Source organism: Equus przewalskii, chromosome 19 (genome assembly GCF_037783145.1).
Source record: "Equus przewalskii isolate Varuska chromosome 19, EquPr2, whole genome shotgun sequence".
NCBI lineage: Eukaryota > Metazoa > Chordata > Mammalia > Perissodactyla > Equidae > Equus > Equus przewalskii.
In genome coordinates, this window is record NC_091849.1 from 40123449 (window position 1) to 40143440 (window position 19992).

General features: G+C 53.1%; 1 protein-coding gene and 1 long non-coding RNA gene across 7 annotated transcripts in view; one reads left to right on the forward strand and one right to left on the reverse strand.

The window, feature by feature from the left end:
• The first annotated feature begins 78 nt into the window (after positions 1-78).
• Positions 79-10635, forward strand: LOC139077322 (uncharacterized). 3 transcript variants are annotated; one of them, XR_011529724.1, is made up of 4 exons: positions 79-289; positions 673-792; positions 1173-1483; positions 9258-10635. It is a non-coding gene; the product is annotated as an uncharacterized lncRNA (long non-coding RNA). The 3 variants fall into 3 exon arrangements; XR_011529722.1 differs by lacking the exon at positions 9258-10635 and adding an exon at positions 3442-5936; XR_011529723.1 differs by lacking the exon at positions 9258-10635 and adding an exon at positions 1628-1856.
• A 553-nt stretch (positions 10636-11188) lies between these two features.
• LRFN2 (leucine rich repeat and fibronectin type III domain containing 2) overlaps positions 11189-19992 on the reverse strand; it is a 187810-nt gene continuing 179006 nt past the window's right edge. For all 4 annotated transcript variants that reach the window (XM_070584542.1, XM_070584541.1, XM_070584544.1 and 1 more), the window contains one exon: positions 11189-14782. In XM_070584542.1, coding sequence (XP_070440643.1) covers positions 13801-14782 — 982 coding nt within the window. In that variant the 3' untranslated portion in view covers positions 11189-13800. The remainder of the gene's footprint in view (positions 14783-19992) is intronic.

The window sequence follows — 19992 nt, forward strand, 5'->3', positions numbered from 1 at the left end:
CCAGGGCGGGCAGAGGGAGGAACTGGCCTCTGATTGGAGGAGGTCTGCCGGGAGGGCGGGGTGATGGGCGGGGCCAACGGAAGGAGGTGAAGCCGTTGGCGAGCGGTTAATTTTCGCTGGTGCTTGGCTCATTTTCTCGTGTTCTCGGAGACGAAGGTTCTTAGGTGGCCTCTTAGTGGACAGAGGGGTTATGGAGAGCCCCCGCCCCAAGATCAGACCTGCCATGAAGATGCAGGAAAACCCCTGGGCCCAGGCTGCGGAGAGCGGGCCGCCCTCTCCCTTATCTCAGGTCGGGGGTGCGGGCCGCACCCGGCCTCCTCCCCGCGGGGGGCGCGCGTCCCGCCGGCCAGGGGCGGTCCTGGGCCGCTCGAGGCCCCCGCTGAGCCCTCCCCGCGTCCGGGCCTCACCCCTCGGCTGCCCTCTCCACGGCCGCCTCCAGCGGAACCGCTCCGCCCGCCGGCCACCCCACGTGCTGCCCTCCCGGGCCGGGCTCAGCGGGACATACGCTGGCCCAGTGGCTCCCCAGGGCGGGGGGCTGGCCAGGGGCCTCCTCCGGGGACCCCGTTCCACTGCCCTTAGAGCCCCCCTAGGCAGGGGGTGGGCGGCGGCAGAAGCCCCCTCGCCCTTCCTGCGCCTCACCTTCGCGTGTCTCCCCTCTTCTCCTGGAAAAAGGATTCCACCCCAGTCCCATGGAGGAGAGTGATCTGAGTGCCGCGCGGGAGCGGGGACCCGAGGCCCAGCGCTGCCGGCGGAGCCGCCCCCGGACGCCCCTCCCCGGTGGGCCTCCCTGCGGTGAGCGGCGGTTTTCCCCCTCGGGTTCCTCGTCGGTGCCGTTTCCATCTGCCTCTCACTGTGATGGGTGAAGGGCTGGGGCGGACGGAAGCCCAGACCTGAGTCAGAACTCTCCCTTCTGAGTCGCGCGCGGCTCTGCCACCCAACCTCTGGGTGGTCGTGGGACATACACTGACCCTTTGTGAGCATGTTCTGTCACCTGAAAGGTGACACGATAGTAATGCCTGATACAGAATATTTGTGAGGCCGGGGCTGTGATGGAAATGTCCTCTGAAGGCAGACGGGCCTCAAATACTGTGATTTTAACTTGGTCTGCTGCTTCCGCCCACCCCTGCCTTTCTAAGTGTCAGGTTTCTTCCGATTTCCTTTTACTGCCACAGGCGTGGTCCCTGCCCATGACCATCAGTCAAGCCGTAACGAAGAGCACGGGGGCAGCCCGTTTGTCCACACCGCCATCTTCTAGGAACCAGGAAGCCATCCTTCAGGAGTCCCCACCCCAGCGTGGCCTCCCCAGACTGCTTCCTTCCCAGCCTTTGGCGAGGCATTAGCCCTCTGGAAAGGATCTGCGGGCAGGACCTGGGACTTCTGTTCTCTGCACCGTCCGCGCCCCTTCTCTCCCTCAAGATGTCCAGTACTCTCCCTGCAGGGAGGAGAGTTGAGCTTCAGGCGCAGGACAGCCCAGGCCTCACAGGTCAGGTTCCCTCAAAGGTTGAGGTTCACGTGGCTCCTCGGTGGGAGGGCTGGGCTGTGAGCTGGGCTCCCACTGTAGGCTCCCGGATCGCAGAGAGCGTGGGTCCCTTCCCTTCATCTCTCTTCTCTTCCCTTTGTGTCCTAGGGCTCAGTTCTGACCCAAAGGCTTTTCCGTTTACCATCAACATGGAAACTTGGCTCTTTGCATGGGTATATTTTCCCTCTTTTGTGGATTATCTTGTTCCTCAAAACTGTGCTTTCATGAAGGAGGCCTGCGGGGCTCCAGGGGCCTGGTCAGTCACCCAGGCCCCAATAAAGCCTCCAGGCCTCAGGTCAAGTGGAAAAGCTTAATAAAGGCTGCATGTCCTTCTTGACTGCTGGCACTTGTGATTGGTGCTCTGATTCAGGAGTAAAAACTTGGATGGCACCTTCTTTTTCCTCTGCCCACCCAAACCAGATGGTAGTGTTTGTGCCACGGGGAAATGGGCAATGAGGGGAGGGTGGGTGACTGTTACAAGAGGTGCCCTTGGCCCTCCCACCTCCCCCTTTGAATACTGCTCATCACTGTCTCAGGTGGGGACCTGACACCAGGTGGTTTATTGACATCTGGCAGAATTTTCCCTCAGCATTTACATTGTAATAGAGCAAGAACTAAAGGAACAAATTTATCCACAGGAATGGCAGGTCATTAGGAAGGATGTGGGAGGCAGGAATGGTGATTCATATTGAGATCCTGGAATTTTATTAGTTACTATTTTTATCACTTTGTTCTTCTAGTTCTTGAATGAGGATAGAGGGAGAATTGTTAAGGAACAAATTGCTGGTGGGAGGGCATCGTTGTCTTCCTTAGAGTGTGAATCAGAAGTACGAATTCCCGTCATTGGCCTGCGGTGTGCACCTGGGCGGTGGTGGGCAACTTTTCTGGTTTTCACAATTAGTAGTGAAAGTTCTGGCAGAACACAAAACATCCGCTTACTGGGGCCTCCGGGGTTGAGGTTGCCAGTGCCTCTGCCCCGTCCTCTTCTAGTTTTCCATGTGTGCCATGGAGCAGAGCTGATTTGGAAAGAGAACAGGCTCCTAAGACTCCCCAGCTGGGGCCCTGGCTCTGGTTTTCTACCCCAGTGGTGGCCACAGCATATCCTGGGAGTTGTCTTCTGTAGCGGCTCTGGGTTCTTCTAAGGAGCAAGAATGGTGGAGTCTGTACTCACCCGGAGCCACAAGCACGGAGCACCAAGCTCATTGGAGCCAGGGCATGAATTCTTCATGTGTCCTCTTCCATGGAGGACTTAGGAATGAAAAGAATGGAATCATTTGTAATGAGAATAATACCACTTGGCAGGGATATTGATGAGCAGAGGAGGGCTTATTTGGAGACCTCTGATCTTTCCCGCCCTGAGACTCTGGGCCTAACAAGCATAATCATTAATGTCCTGTAATTTATAGCAGCATTGTCATTGATCCATGTCATTAATCATCATAAATTGGTGACTTCTTAACTCCTATGGGTTATTTGTAGCTGTCTAGAGCTCTGTAATTTACAAACAATAATCCTTGGAGGTAGATGATACCATGGCCATTTTACAGATGAAGATACCTAAACAGGGAAAAGACTCAAGTCCCCTGAAGGAAGGGTGTGCAGGGCGTTGGGCCTGCTGTCTTACTCCTCCCCTCCCTCTAATCGCCACACTTTAGAAAGCAAAACCAGAAAAGCAAACAGGGACCTGGGAATGATTTAGTGCTCAGTTTGTCAGCACAACGTTCAAGGACCTTAGGAGCAGTCTCTTATTTCTCACCATGAGGCACTGCGAGAGGCACAGTGAGGTCATTATTTGCTCAGTGTATTTCTCCATGTCTTCCACGTTTTAATGTTTCATTCACTGATTTAACCCTCATTGCTCACATATTATGATTTCTCCCAGGAAATTCACTGAAATTCTAATGTCCTTTGCTGTTTCTTAGGTGACTTTGGGGCAACTCCAGTACCCAGCCCTCCTACCAACTAGTTACGTGACCTGCAGCAAGTTATTTAACCTCTCTGTGTCTCGCTTTTCTCAGTGGTAAACGGATGGTCTAACTCTGAGGTCACAGGGATGAGTGAGAATTATGAGGAATGACATATGAAGTATATGAGATGCTTACCACACTGTTTGGTAAATAACACCAGTTCCCTCCTCCCTGGTTGGTCCGTCCTTTGTATTCTGTGAAGAGCTTTCCTATGCATGGTGCCTCACAGCCAAAAGGGGAGTCCTGAGTCCCTCCTTCCCTAGCTGGTTTGAGGCCAATTCAGACTCCATAAAACTGTCTGAAAGGCTTCCACCCTGCTGTTCAAGAGCCCTCCTCCCGAAGAGACTGCATATGGCAGGTGAATGCACCCTGGAACAATGTGGAAGGCCTGGAGAGCTCATCACCTTCAACTAGTTCCCACTCATTTAGTCTGCAGCCATCCCCTCATGGAGACTTGGAAGAGACAAGTGGGTTTGATGGCGGGACTGTGCCCTGAAGCCTCCAATATTCATGGAGAAACCAGCCCTCTCTTCCTTCACTGGACCTTGAAATGCAGGGTAGACACAGCCATGATTTTCCAACATGCCTCTCTTCCTACATGGAGTCAGGGGTCTTCGCCTTCCCATAGGGAAGAACTAAAGCCTCAAAGCTTATAGGACAAACACTCGAATCCTGAAGATGACCTCAGCTCCTGGGTGGGCCCTGCTTACTCCTGGCTTCACGAGGTAGAGGGCCCACAAGGACACTCCAGGTGGAGCCATACCCCTGGTCTCTGCTCCCTTCCCCTCTTCTAGATGTGGATGGTGGGTGGGCTGAACCCACATGGCCGTGTCCTCCCAACTGCTCTTCTGATTCTGCCTTCACCCCTTCCCTGCTGGTCCTTGCCTAGACTCCTGTCACTGCCCTTGTTTTTTGCTTAGCCCACAGTGCACAATGGTCTCTGACCCCTGTCCCAGCAGGCCTGGCACTGGAGGGCTGAGAGAGCCTCGTACCCAGAGAATTCCTGGCACAACTGCCCTTCTCAGCCGCATCTCTCAACTCTCCAGGGTCTTAGACCCTTTTTCACCTCTCCCAGGCTGGACTCTCCTCCTCTTTGTGTGGATATTTTCTTTCCTACCTCTGGCTGCCTCCTCAGCCTCACTTCTTGCCTTCTTTCCTGATGTGGCAGCCAGCCAGCACTGTAATGGCTGAGTCCTGGGGGTGTGGTGGGAAGGGAACTCCAGTTCTGGGGTCAGAAGATCTAAGGTTTAAGACACACTTCTGCTCCATAAGCTCTATAAGAACTTAGAAAAAACAAATAACTTTCATTCTCAGCTTGGAAAATCTGTAAAATGGGGAAAGCAGTAATGCATAAATTGCAGTTTTTAGGTAAGGAATGGAAGGAATGATCATCTATGTGAAAGAATTTATTTGGAACAGCGAGATGCTGTACAATCTCCCTAAGTCTGCTGCTGACTTTGTATATCTCAAATGTCTGCAGCTAAGGTTCTTCCCTACCATTGTGTAGACAAGGCTGGATGTAGGAAAGGAACCCAAGCTGGAATGAGATATTCTTGCCTGAGCCCCCTCCATCTTGTTTCCTACCCCAAACCAAGGATGGAGGGAGCTCAGGCAAGAGTATCTTGTTTTCTCGTTCCTGGTACAGACCCCCATTTTCCATAAACGTCAGGAGGATAAAAAGCCTTTGTGCTCAAGAGAAAAGTCCCAGCCTCTTCTCCCCTAAGGTCAAGCCTGAATTAACCTCAAGCTATTTGTAGGATTCCTCAGAGGGTGGAATCTCATCAGAACTCTTCAAAGTGTGAAGGTCAAGGAAGAACTGGGCCACTTTCCTTGATCGCTGTTGTGGTCCTCCCCACCTCCTCCCAGACCTCTGGGGTGACCCACAGTCGTCTCCATTTACCTTTCATGTGAAAGCCAAGCTCTTCATGTCATGGGTCACCCTATCCCCAGCAACATGTCCTGTCACACCCCAGCTGTGGGGGTGAAGCCACTGTGAAATGTCAGCTCTGCTCAGGAGCCTGTCCAGCCATGCCCGCTGCAGTCAACCCCCTCTCACCGCCAGATGGGGTGAAATGTTTCTGTGATATTCTCTCTTCATTCGAGCTTGGACTAACGTGGCAATTCAGAAGTTAAGACCAAACTGGGAGCCAATTTTAATCTTCCCAAATCAAGCAGGTGGATGGTGTTTGGACTTGAGGGGACCTGGATATTAAGGAGAGGTAGAGAGGGCTGCTCAATGGGCTGCCCAGGGCCGTCCCACCACCCCTTGGGAAGTTCTCACCTCCCAATTCAAGTGGAGACCCTCTGGCTCACTGTTAGCCCTCTGAACAGAGCCAGCTTCTTGCTGGGTGATTCACCTGGCACCTGGCAGAGTCTTCCTGTGAGTATTTACATCCTAGAAGGGAAAAAGTCTGTTAACCCAAAGAAATAAAGGAAAACCTGTAAGAGGTTTTTGGTGGCAGCATTTCTGTCATTTCAGAGTCCTGGTGGTTAGACTTTGGCCATTATGCCAGACCTGGAACAAGGGTGAAGGGTGAGCAGGGATTGGGGAACCAATGAGTAAGGAAACCCAGAGATGAGGTCTGGAATTTTCCAGGTCCTTCTAGCTGCTACTGGGACTGTGGATCTCAGAACATAAAGGAGCACCAGGGGCTGCAGAGGCTAACGTGTGCTTTCTCCCCCTTTCCTGCCTCCTTCCTTCTCTCAATGTCCTGGAGACCAGGGCTAATTCAGCAAGGGAGCAACACCGCCCCTCCCCCACCCCGAGTTGTTCCCAGCCTGGGCCTTGGCTCTGCACCTAGTTTCCTACTGCTGTTTTGGCCACAGCAGTCTCAGAGAGCTGCTTGCTATCTGGGCTCTGGGTTTCTTGTGAAGGCAGGAATGATGACTCTGCAAGGGCCCACCAGGGTACAGGGCCATAACCATCAGGCCTTGGTCTGGTTGGAGTACAGGGAGCCACTCCCCACTTGGGGTGAATTCTGAACTTCATCATGCACGATCTTGCTTGTAATAAGATTAATAACAGTTTTCATGGCTATTGAACAGGGGATCCTAACACCCGTCGAGGGAGCCTAGAGTGGATGATCTCTGATGGCTTTGCCGGCCCTGAGATTCTATGAGACTGAGATACCTAATATTATCACTTAATATGCTACAATTTATCATAATGTTTTCAATGATGCATATCATTAATCATAATGACTATTATCACTCTGCCTTTTCCAATCTGATGTGCCATCTATATAACTACATGGGCCTCCTCAGGTGTACTTACCAAAGTCAATACTTACCATCAACACTTTACTGGAAAAGGCACTGAGGCCAGGAAACAGGCTCTGAATCCAGCTCCTCCTCCTGGACGGCACCTCACCCCCAGGAGCAACATCGCCTGCCTTGGGTTGCTCAGGACCTCCCAGTTCTCTACCACTGCCCCTCCCCCAGGCCTGCTTTGTTCTCTCCATCCCACCTGCCACCCCACCTCAAAAGCTCCTGGGACAGCTAGAGTTGCCTGCTTCCATCCCTGCTAGTCCAGGTGCAGGATTCCAGTTCTGAGTGGACCCTGTTTAACCCAAAGCCAGTCACTTGGCCACTCCAGGTCCCTTTGGAACCTAAAATCTAGTGAATTCTTCCAGCCAGAGGTGCCACCTTGGCCTTGCAGCCCTGGCCAATCCATCCGTTCATCTCCTCCTGGACTATCCATTATCTTGAAATGAGTGAAAACAGACTGATCTTTGTAAAACCAGAGATCTAGAACCAGCTTATGTCCTTGCCCCTCAGGGGGATGTGTAAGGCCCTCAAGGGCATGCACAGTGTCCTTCACTTTTATTTTGATTTCCCTCAGTGCAGGGCACAGTGTGGGGCACACAGTAGGTCAGCAAATGCATGCTGAATGCACGTAGCACTGATTTCTCCACCTCTTTTGCTTTTTCTGCTGGACTTGGTCTTCTAAAATTCGAAGTTCCCATACCAGAATTCAGGCCTTTGACATGAAACCCAAAAAACTCTGTGTTTCTAATCGTCTCTGCAGCTCTGTAGGTAACTTCAGGACAATTAACTTATTGTTTACCCAACTCTGCCACTCACTAGCTGTGTGACCTTGGGCAAGTTATTTAACCTCTCTCTACCTTAGCTTCCCCATTGGGGATGATAATAGTAATACCTACTTCACTGTGTTGTTTTGATGACAAATTGAGATAATCTGTGTAAAGCTTTTAGAACAGTGCACAGCACGTAGGGAACTCTCAATGAATGTCAGCTACTATTATCAATTTAATTCTGCAGTTCAATATCCACTTGGAGAATGCCAACCTTGTGTCAACCTAATGAAGGGACAAGAACTTTCCCATGTTTAGTCTGAGTAGGTAAGGCAACCAGCCCATCTTTGGTAGACAGGCAGAATTGTATCTTTGAGAGATCCCAAGGAATGGGTAGAAAGAGTGTGACAGGGAACCCAGGAGGGGACCATTCCAGATGACTGGGTGTAACTGAGGACTTAAATCCCTTCTTCTTAGCAATAGTCCTTCTCAAATGGTAAACAAGATACTTGCTTGTTCCCAAGACATCCTGCGTTGGTGATGGAGGTGACAGTGTGGGCCTCTGAGGTGTTTCTTCATGAGAGAGTAGGAACAGTGTCAGGAAGCTGACAGAGGTATTCACAGTTTGGGGAATGGAGGACATCTTGGATATAGCATAGGGGAGTCAAGGGAAAGAAAACTCACTCTTGCAAAGTATATAAATGCTAGAGTCGCTGCCAGGTGTGCCAGGGAGTATCACTGAGCACATGTTACAGAGGAGGTAGCAAAAGAAAAGGGGGCGTGCTCATCATCACCAACCAAATGGGCAGCTGGATGGAGGGGCCCAGGGTTGTGGGCTGGTCAGTGGGCTGACTGGATATGGACCACATGGGTTTGGGAATCCCATGGAGATGGGTGAAATTCCAGATTCACCCCCTCATCCATAGGGACCCAAGCGGGTAACTGCAGGATGCATTGACATCTCAGAAAGGGACTAGATAATGAGATCTTCCTTGCCGCAGCTCCAGAGAGACTCCAACACAAGATGGTGGAGGAGAATCCTGGCTCTGATTGGCCAGGAGCACATTCAGCTATTTGGCCAAAGGGACAAGAAGATCAGTTATCCCAAGAAGAACAGAAAAATAACCAGGCAAGAGCCTGCAGTCTGGGCCCGTTTCCCCAGAGTCAGTGAGCAGAAGAAATATGCCAAGCATCCCAAATGAGGACATGGGCCAACATTGCTGCACCAGTCAGAGGAGGCTGAACGGCAGTGATGGGCTCCCAGGGTAGCTTGAGGGGGAGAGGCGGGCTCCCCTCTTTGGTCGGTTGGGAAGCATTTCAGTTTCCCTCTGTGAGAGGCTGCAGGGAGGGGAAACTCACAGCGTTGTTGTGAACATCGGCTGGCTGCCAGGGGGGACACTTAAACGAGATCATGGAAGCTGAGAAAGTAAGATCTTTAGTTTACAGGCTGAAAGCACAAATAGACGTTTTTAAACTGTGAGCAGGGCAATGTTCCTTTTAGATGTTGGGAGAGCAACCTGGATGGATCTGGTTCTGTTGTGCAAAGGCAGGAACCCCAGGTATTTACCTGTGAGAAGCCTTATGGTCGCAACAAATTCTTCCTGCTGGCAACTGCATCACATAGAACGTTGCTGGGTTTGGGAATCTGGGTGTGATGTTTAAAACGGTGTGTTCAGGTTTTGACTGCTCCCTGACAACAGTCTTTTTTTAAAATAAGCGTATCTATTTTACCAGCAGCAGTTTGCAGAAACTCCAACGGCTGCAAGTACAAAGGAAGCCCCATGTGGCTTGCTGAAGCTCTGAGACCTTCCCCGTAGACACTTTGAGAACAGAGGACAGCAGACAGAGGCACTCAGGCTGTACTTATGGAAAATCAATACCCACAGACTCTGGGAGAAAAGTTACTGCTCAGTTTGGAAGGCAGACATCTGAGACAGTGACTTTTCTCTTACCTGGCTGGAAATTACATCCCTTAAAAAAAAGTGTATCTAAGTTCTTTTGGACTTTCAACACTGTAATGATGGCAAAATGAAAAACATCTCCTTCGAAGGGAACCTGAGGGATGTGTCGTTATCAAGAACTTGGGAGAAGGAGGTTGAACTCTTTGCTAGTTAATAATTCAGCTGGGCTCAGAGTGCATCAGCTACCTCTACTCTGCACAAGATGAGAGAGCTGAAGCCTTCTCTCCTGTGAGGAAAGAGGATCTGGGTGGGCAGAGCCTCTCCTCCTGTTTTCCAACAGGAAGCGGGGGAAGATGAGTTCACTCATTGGAGTGAGCTGGTATGAGACTTTATGTCTTAAAAAGGAAGAAGTCACAGGCTTTCAGGGCACAGGGGACCGGACGAGGCTGGAGGTGGAGGTTGTTATACAAGAGACCTCCTAGAAGGCCCCAGGCCTTGAGAAGGGGTGATCACAAGGGCAGGCTGGGCCAGACTGTCTGAAGCCTGGGGGAATCTTCCTGGCCAGGGGAGGAAATGTGTTACAAGCCAAGAAGAGCCAGAAAGGCCAGCGTGAGGTCAGAAGAACCCACTTAAACAAGGGACCCTTGCCGGCAGTCAACACTGAGAATTTTACCAGACCTTGAGGGCAAACCAAGGGCTTCCGGATCAGGCTATAAATTTGAGTACCTCAGTCAGTGTAAAATGTAATCTATAGCAGGTTGAAGAGAGGAAGAAAGGATAGGAAAAGCAGTGTGACGTTATGGAAAGGGCTAAGGCTTTGCAGACAGACTTATTGTGGGACCATGGGCAAGCTACTTAACCCCTCTGAGCCTAGTCCCTTCATCTGTAAAATCGGCATAAGAATATCCACCTTGAGAGGCTGCAGTGAGGAGTCAGTGGGGAATGCACGAGAAGCACCAATACAGTACCTGGGAACTGTAGGTGCTCAATAATTGTCAGTGCTTCCCCTGCCAAAAGCGACGCTTGCATGATCATTGTACGTCTGGAGCTGCACCATCCAATACAGTGGCCAGTACTGGCCACATATGGCTCTTAGCATTCTAAAGATGTGCCAAGATGTGAAAAATGATTGCCATGAGTGTAGAACACACACCAGATTTCCAAAACTTTGTACAAAACAATTTAAATGTCCTATTAATAACTTTATAATGATTGCCTGTTGGAATAATATTTTGGATATATTAGGTTAGATTTAAAATGACAGCAGGGCTCACACTTTATTCCTATTGAACAGTGCTGATCTAAACATCAGATGAAGATAGGGTTGGGAAGCGTGTTCCAGAAGCTCATTTGTTTCTACACTTTGGGTTTGTGCTTTGGTTTGTTGTCCTGGTTCCCCAGTAAAAGACCCTTTTGAAAAAGTGCCATTCAAGGCTCAACCAAAATGGGTGGAAGGTACATGTGCTCCCCTAGTGGCTAAGTGTGGTGGTGGCCACAGTCCAATAAAAGGAGGCGGGCTGGTGGGACATCAGGGTAACTAGGAAGGAACAATTCCTTCTTAGCTTGGAGCTTCATTCTAGATCCTCTACTGATCTTTACTCCAGGAGGACGGCCCCATTCTCTCTTTCAGAAGGCTGCCATCTTTACATGAACTTGGCAGGAAACAGGCTCCTACCAGGCAGTAGCTGACACACGTACACTGGAAAATGCAACTTCAGAGCCCCCTTCAGAAAACCATGGCGTTTCCAGAGAAATGAACAGCAGACATTCACAGACATGAGAATGTTCTTTTTTTCTCTCCCAAGAAGTGTGGTTGGTTGTTTTTAAAACTGTACATTTTACTGTACATCTTTTTTTTTTTTTTGCAAAGGAGAAGATTGGCATTTATATTCTGACCACAGGGATGTTGTTTTCCAAAACTCCAAGTCAGAAACATGACAAACACAAGCGCGAGTACATACCATGTCATGACAGAGCTCAGGGCCACTGACAAAAACAGACAGTTGGTTCCTCCCCTTCCGACATCCACCACTTTCCCTCTGGGTGTCTGAACCCAAAGGCGAAAAGAAAGGTGGTATTGGGGCTCACTTCCTCAATGGCTACATTTAGAAAGGCTGAGTGAGAAAGGTGCAGAGAGACACAGAGAGGAGGGAAACGGAGGCGGAAAAGAGGAGGGTGGGAAAGACGCTTCCAAGTCACCCAGTTCTGTGGGCGCCGCCATGGCTGGGGGAGGCATGTGCTCTGGCACTGGGATTAGCCTGGAAAATTAACTTGTGGTCTCAGGAAGAGACTGGCCTGGTCAGTTAATGACCTTGCCAAGACCAGAAAGGGACTGGGCAAGGCCGAGAGTCACAGGAAGTAAAAGAAGAATAAAGACAGGAGGGTGGAGGGAAGGCGAGGACAGGGAGAAGCAAGGGAGGAGGGGCGGAAGGACGAAGGCATGGGATTGGGAGGCTCCTGGGCTGGAGCCAAAAGGCAATCCTGCATAGACAGTTCCCACCCTCTCCTTGTGTGCTCTGGGTGGGGGTGGGGGCCACCAGCACAGCTCCAGGTCTGAGCCCATCAGAACTTTTCGGCCCGAAGTGGACTCACCTGTGTGCTTTGTATGCTGTGTGGTTGGCAAGTGGAAGGAGGGAGAAGAAGGAGAGAGAGAGGTTAGAGATCTATGGCAGAGGCTCGGGAGAGGGAAGAATGAGTTGGGGAGACCGAGGGAGAGGTAGTGCGTTGGCAGTTAGGAGAAACCCGCAACAGACAGAGACCAGGAGAGACAGATGCAGGGGGAAGTCGTTCAGACACTTCTAAAGCAGTTTCTTCCTCCCGCACCCCCTCTGCCCCATCTCGACACTGTCTGGGAGTGTGGGCGTTAATCCCTACGTCAAAAGGAGCCCATGTGCCCCTCCCATAGCCATCTTGTCATGTCCATGGATGGATGCTCTTCATGAATGGCATCCATGGAAGGCATGCCCCATGTCCCACCCTGAGCCACCTTCTTCAGGAACAAACAAGGGACAGACTTTGGACCCAGAAATGCCCTAGCCAGGGTGAAGACAGGGTAACAGATCCCCACCACCACGCTCAGGAGGAGGCGGCCTTCACACCTACCCTGACTTGGTCACTAACTCACCGTGTGACCATGGGCAAGTCCCTTATACTCTGGGGGGAGGGGGAGAGAGGGTTAAGGATGAGATGATGGCAGACAGCTCTTCAAGCTTCAAAACTACGATTCTAATGAGATTCAGCTTTCCCCTCCAAAGCCTCTAGAATTCTCCCTCCGTGTCCAGTAGGAAGGACAGGGACTGCTCTACAGCTTGTGCTCCTGAGCTGAGCTGAAACCATAACATTTAGAGTCATGAAGAGTTCATTAGTCTTTAGGACTGGGAGGAAATCAGACACCTGGTACAATCCCAGGATTTTGCAAATTAGGTGACTGAGGCCCAAAGATAGGAAGGGTCTCGCTCAGCGTGTTCAGCTGGTTACTGGGTGGTGGCTCTGGAATCCAAACCCAGATCTTTGCACTCCAAGTCCAGTGCTCCTTTGGCCACCCTACTCTGCTTTCCTTAAGAGAAGCTCTCTTGACCCACCACATGCTCACGGGGACTTTCTGTGCCAGCTTCCTCAAAAAAGAGGCAAAAATCCCAAAGCAATTCCAAAAGCTAAGATCCCTTATGCCCTTACGCCTCCTAAAGCCCTTCTCCATCGCGCACACACAAGGAGCCCTGGAAGCTACCCTTCTGGTTGAAGCTGATGTGATGGGTGTATACGGGGCGTCATGTTTGAGAAGCAGGGGAGCAGGGTCTGACGTGGGGCTCACTCATCTCTCCCAAGCGTGGGGACGGTTGGGAACAGTGAGGAGTCTGGCCAGGGGACTCCACAGCCTCCCCCAAAACACGTGTGGAGGCAGAATAACTCCCTTCTCTTGTCAACGGACCTCAGTCGCCCACTTCTAGGGCGGCTGGGAACCTGCTTCCATATGTAGAGCAAACCCTCCATTATCTGTGTGAAGGAAGAGGGGGAGTCTGGGAAGTGGAAAAAATAAATTAAGAAATAGAAACAACACAGGAACCATAAGCAATCCACAGCCGCTTGCTTATCTGCGACATTTGTGATGAGAAAGGCCAAGTGCCGCCTCTCCCAACACTCGGGGCTCAGCCCGACGTTTTAGCGATGGAGTCTGCTTTCCCTGAGCACACCCCACTGGGTGGTGGGGGACAGGCCTGGGAAGGTGGCATGGATGGTGGGGGTGGGGGAGGCCGTTGACAGGGAGAGGAAACGGCCCTGGATGTAAACATCGCCATGGAAACTCCACAAGGACTCCCAGTACAGATTCTTCCCCCTTCTTCTGCTCTGCCAGTGGGGAGGGAGGATGCCCACCCCCAGGCCTACACCGTGCTCTCCATTACCCACTCGGAGCTGCCAAATGTCCCCCGTGCCCCCACCAGGTCACTCTCCTCAAAGGGCAAAAGCATGCCGTTGACAGAGAGGCTGCGTTTTGTCCAGATGTTGGAGACCCTCCGAGGGGGGCTGTAGCCACCTGCGGTGACCGCTCCCGCTGCCGCAGCCGCAGCTGCGAAGTCCCCCATGTCAAAGGAGTGGCTGCGTTTGGCCTTGCCCTCCAGGGGCAAGGGGAGCAGGCTCCTGGCCCGGGCTGTGGGTGGCCCCAGCAGTGGCTCTCGGTCCGACTGGTGGCCCCTGGCAGATGTCCCAGACCCTCTCCCCCCTGGAGTCCTGGAGTCCAGCAGCTCCTCCTTTCTCTGACTCTTGAGGTCCAGGGAGGCAAAGGCCCCCATCAGGCGGTCAAGGTTGGGCTTGGGGCGGGAGGCAGGGGGAGGGAGCCTCCAGGGGCCATGTCCTAGCCCCGCGGCCTCCCCGCTGCCCAGGGAGCTGGAGGAAGAGGAGTCGCTGCCTCGGGCCAGGCTGGCACTGAACTGGACCAGCTCGTTGCGCACCACCACCTTGGGCGGTGCCTGCACTGGGGCCCCGCTGGGTGCGCTGCTCAGAGCGGGCAGCTGGGCCCCATTGGTCTGCGAGTGCATGTTGCTGACAGCAGTGGTGGCCACCATCTTGCCGGGGGCCTCCTGGTTGCAGACCTTGTAGCGCACCATCAGGATGACGATGAAGACCAGCAGCGTGGCCACGATGATGCCGCCGATGACCAGGATCATGGTGCCGCCCAGGAGCTGGCTGTGCATCGACTGGCACTGTGGATAGTCGGCCTTGGTGAAGAACTGGGCACAGCCCACGATGTTGGTGGCCGTGAGCGTCGTGGCAGTGTCGTCCCACATGGCCAGCACACACAGGTCGTAGCCAGTCCCTGACACCAGGTTGTTGACCACGAAGGCCTTGTTGGAAGCTGGGATCATCCTGGGGTGGGTGGGGGTAGATGTAGAGAAGGAGGGATGGTGAGGGAGGGACGGGTGATGGGGGACAGGGACAGAAATAGAGAGAGAGTGACAGACAGCAGAGATGGAGAGGTGGAAGGGGAGAGAGACAGACAGACACAGGGACACAGAGAGAATGAGGCAGAGCAGAGAGAGTGACAGGTGAAGAGACAGGAAAAGGGAGAGATGGAGAGGAGGTGGGGGAGAGGGAGGTGACAGGTACAGGGCAGAGGAAACAGTGAAGGAGTCAGAGAGATGTGAGGCCAGGGACCCAGGCAAGAGAAGAGAGACAGGTGGTGTGGAAAGAGAGGTGAGAGAGACAGAGTCAGGGGTAGACGCGTTGTCAGAGAGAGACACAGAGAGAAAGAGACGGCCGCGATTGGGCGCAGGAAGCCACCCAGAAGATGTGGAAATAAATAGTGAATGAGGACGTGGATGAAGAGGATGAGAAAGGGGACGGTTGGAAGCAGAGACAGGGGAAAGCGGTTTGGAGATGGAGGCACAGAGAAGAGAGGGGAGGGACAGGAGAGCAGACAGGTTAAAGCCTGAAGACGCAGGGATTAAAAAGGAGGACTCCCGCACCCTCCTTCTGCCATGTCTGCCCCAAATATTCCCTCAGTCCCTGGGAAGCGGGGGTGACAGTCAGGTCAGCCCTGGCCCCGCTCCAGCACCCCCCAAGCTCGGCGCACCCCTTGTTGTGTCCTCAGAGACTCGTCCACATTGACCCAGCCCCCTGTCTGGGCCTGTGCTGGACTGCCACACACAAGGGCCTGTCCTTCCTGTCCTCAGGAGCCACTGCCATCCTCTGGCTTTCTCGTGCCTGGGGGCGGAGGATGTCTGCTGGGGCACACTTGGGAGTGGCGGGGGTCTAAGCAGAGGAGAACTGGAGGTGGGGGGGGTGATGCTCAGAGGTGGGGGGACAGCACAGTGTTGAAAACTGGAGGGCAATTCTGTTTCCCAGAGGGAAGGGCCGATTCCTCCGTCACGGCCACAGCAGGCCAGGGCACCCAGGGACCTGCGGAAAGAGTTCCTCTGGTCGGGGAGGCCTGCCGGTCCCTACACCTTAGGGGGTCTGGGCCTCTCCTGCCTGGACCTCCAGGAGGCCTAATACAAACCCTGATCACTAAGGCCCTAGGCTGGTATCATGCCTTCTGGTGTCTCCAGAGACCGTGCCTGAGTCACCCTATAAACTCTCCTGCAGAACATTTGCCTGGGCCCGAAGGGGCTGCACCCGCTCTTCAGCCTTTCCCATCAACCCCAACTCCCAAAGAGCCCTCCATCCTCCTGTCCCCTCCCACACAAGGGCTCCATCAGCGCCCGTCAACCCCTCAAGCCCAGAGCCAGGCAGGTAATTGAGATCTCAAATATGAAATACCGGAGCCTGAAAGCGGGCGTCCAGGAGCTGCACACGGAGGATGGGCGCTGACAGGAGGTATTGATGTCCCGTCAGGGGGCAGCCCCGGAGGCTGCTGCCTCCCTGCACCCCCTCTGCCTGCTCTGCCAATGGGGAAGCCACAACGGAGGAAACTCCAACCCCTGACCAAGCCCAGCCCACAGCCCCAGTGCTTGGGGCCAAAGAGGTGGGTGGAGGTGGGGGCATGGATCCAGCAAGGCCCTGCAGGCCAGCCTCTTGGGTCTCACCTGGGCATCATGGCAGTCCTGTAAGGGGAGGGAGTAGCGCTTTCATATCACACAGCAGGAATGGCTGAGACTCAGAGAGGCTGAGTGATCTGCCTGAAGTCACACAGCTGGGACTGTTAGGATGGGGCAGCCAAGACTTAACACCAGTTCCTAGGTCCACAGTCTGGGTTTGCTTCTTACTACAAACATGGGATGCTTTTCCTCACCTCAATGAGAACGCCGCCTGGCCGGTGGCAGGTCAGCCCCCCGGCCCCAATCCCTGGAGCCAGCTCAGAGCCCACTGAGGCTCACACTCCTCCACCAGCAGGATCTCTGGTCTGTGGCGAAGCCTGGGGAGCTCCACGTGGCCATGCTCCCAGGGCCCACTTGCTGTCCCCCAGGGCTGATGATGTGCGTTGGAGGGGCAGGAGTGGTGCACACACGGAACAGTGACAACACTAGGGCAAACAACAGGTGCCAACTGTGTGCTCTAAGTGCCCTATGTCTGTCAACTCACTTAGTCCTGCAGCAACTCTCTGCTGTAGCCACTGTCAGGACCCTCCCTCTGCAGACGGGGAGACAGAAGTGCAGAGGGTCTAAGTAAGCAGACCCAGCACGCGGAGTCGGGAGTCCCACCCAGGCAGGCTGGCTCCTGTCCACTCAGAACTGCCCCCACCCACCGCGGGGCCGTGAGCAGTGTGAGGGCATCTCCAGTAAGGAGGAGATGAGCCGGCTGTCCACTGAACACCTGTCATGTGACAAGGGTTCCACGTTCAGGATTGCATTTGACCTTCCCAACAAGCCCAGGACACAGGAGATGGACCTTGAGCCCAGAGATTATCTCAGTGATGAGCCATCTTATCCTAGGAAGCAGACCCTACTCTTAGAACCACCACTAATACAGACACTACTCAGGAAGAAGAAAAGTCGCTAAGATGGAGGGCTTACTCTGTACCAGGCACTGTTCTGAGATCTTTAAGGGGATTAATACTCATAACACTTGTGGGGAGGTTGTTACTATTACTGTCATCTCCATTTTGTAGATAAGAACCTGAGGCACAGAGAGGTTAAGCTGCCTGCCCGTGAGTGCCCAGCTAGTAAGTGGCAGAGCTGGGATCTGAACCAGGCAGTCTGGCTCCACGCCTAACTGCTGTGCCACGCTGCCTCTCAGCCACTGCCCTATTTTTCTACCCCTCGGGGTGACTCTGGGGGAACTCTGCCTGGCCTCTCTCCCTCCTCCTTGCTTCCCAGGTCAGAGAAAATCACGATGCGATGAAGCCCCAGTTGGGCTGTGCTGCTAGCGGAGGAGCAGTGGGGCGAGGCTGAGCCTTGGCAGGCTTCGGGCACCAGGGAGGAGGGTCAGGCTCAGAAAAGCTTCATCCTGTAACTGGCCCATCAGAAACAAGGCCGGAGGAAAGGGCCTGATTCTCAGAGCAGGAAAGCAGCACCTGGTTCCTCGGTTGTGGGGTGTGTGTGTGTGTGTGTGTGTGTGTGCGCGATGCGCGCGTGTGGGTGTGTGTGTGTGTGTGTGTGTGTGTGTGTGGAAGGGACTTACAGGAGAGCTGGAGCCAGCTGGCTCCAGACAGCCTCAGCAGTCACCTTTGCCTTTGCCAATAACAATAAGAATCAGCGTTTACCCAGAACTAACCTTGTGCAGGGAAGTTTACATGCCTCATCTCATTTAACCTCCTGGCAACTTCCGGAGGAAGTTATCATTCCCATCTAGGGAAGGAGGAAGCTAAGCGTTTTCACTTCCCCTTGCGGTGGGTGGGTGGAGCTGAGACCAGATCTGGATGCGCTGGGATTCAGAGCCCAGGCTCTGAACCATAAGCAAGACTGCTCTCCGCTCCAGGCAGCTGAAAGGACGAACTACACGAGAAAATCCTGTGAAACGGGCACTATTCAAAGTCTAGTGACAGAACTACACTCATCTCCAGCCCGTGTGGCCCTGTCCACCCCCTCATGGTCCCCAGGAACCAACCACTGATCCTCCAGGCTGGATCTTGGGAGCCTGGGTCCCTACTGCCTTCCTACCCACATCTCATTGGCACTCTGGCTGGTAGCTCCCACCTTCTGGACTTCTCCCTGCCTCCCATCTCCACACTCACGCTGTGGCTCAGGCCTCGCCATCTCTGGCCTCCACACAGGCCTCCCTGCCTCTGACTGTGCTCCCTTAAAGTCTGTGCTCAGCACCACCATCTCCAGAGTGTTCCACCTAAAACACAACCCTGGCCAGGCCCCTGGCCCACTGAAACGCTCCTCAGAGATGGGCCAGGACCCACACGGGACAGTCAAGCTCCTGAGCTGGGCTCCCAAGCCAGGCTTCCCATCACATTCTTGTCCTTCCACCCATCTCAGAGGGATAATTAAAGACTTTACTTACAAAGGGACTCGTTCCAAAGGGTGGATAGAGGATGGGGAACCAGAGGGGAACGTGGAATGTGCAATCGCCCGGGCTGCTAGCAGGCAAGCTGTCACCCACTCTGCTCCAGGCCTGAGTATACAGGGGAGGTCACCCGCCCAGGAAGGAGCGGGCATCAAGCAGGCCGGAGCTACTCAGAGTGTGGCCCACAGCTGGGTGCTGGTCCCTGAGCTGCTCCTGGTCCGTTATCAGACAGTACAGAAATTGAGAGGAAGCATTAAGAAAGTCTTACAGCAATCTGGCATTGGTTGTGACATCCAAGTGCATGGTTGTTTTTTCTAACTTATTTCTAGCATTTTCCTACAAAAGTATTGGTCTGCAACAGATTGGCAGAAAACAGTGCTAGACCTTCTCTATGAAAAGCTTGAGAAGCACTGATCGAGGGCAGGGTTCTCAGCCTCGGCACTAGCGATACCTCGGGCTGGATAATTCTTTGTTGGGGGGCTGTCCTCTGCACTGGAGGATGTTTAGCAGCATCCCTGGCCTCTACCCATGGGATCCCAGTAGCATCTCCAGTTGTAACAACCAAAGATGTCTCCAGACATTGCGAGATGTCCTCCGGGGGCAAAATCACCCCCTGCTGAGATGCATTGGTCTAGAAAATTTGATTGAGGGACAGAGACAGCCAGGGGCAACCTTATAGCTTGGGAACCAGCTGAGAAAGTACGCTGACCTCACTCTCTTCTCTCTGCCCAATCTCCTGCTACCTCCGTGGCTGAACCCAACCAAAAGCCAGAGTTCATGGCTGCACACTGGGCAGTCTGCCAGGGCCCACAGCAGGGTGGAGGAGGGGAGAATGGATCTGGAGAGACAAAATACCATACCTGGCACAACCATGGGATCACAGCCCTCTTCGGGAAAGACACATCCTAAAATCCTGATGGATTTCTTTCCATCACATAAACTAGCGACATCTCTGTTAGCAGAAACCACGAATTGCTATTTTAAGTTTCTACAACGTGTTAAATTTAATTAAGCTCCAACGCTCTGAAACAGAATTTAAAACTGCAACCCCAAGACCTTACCCAGGAAAAATAAAACAAGCATAAGCGGCTGCTTCTCAGTTGTTTTTCTTTCTTTTTTTTCCCTTTTAATATTCATTTGGCATTTGTTCATTCACTTTCACACCAGCAAACATATCTACAGCTGAC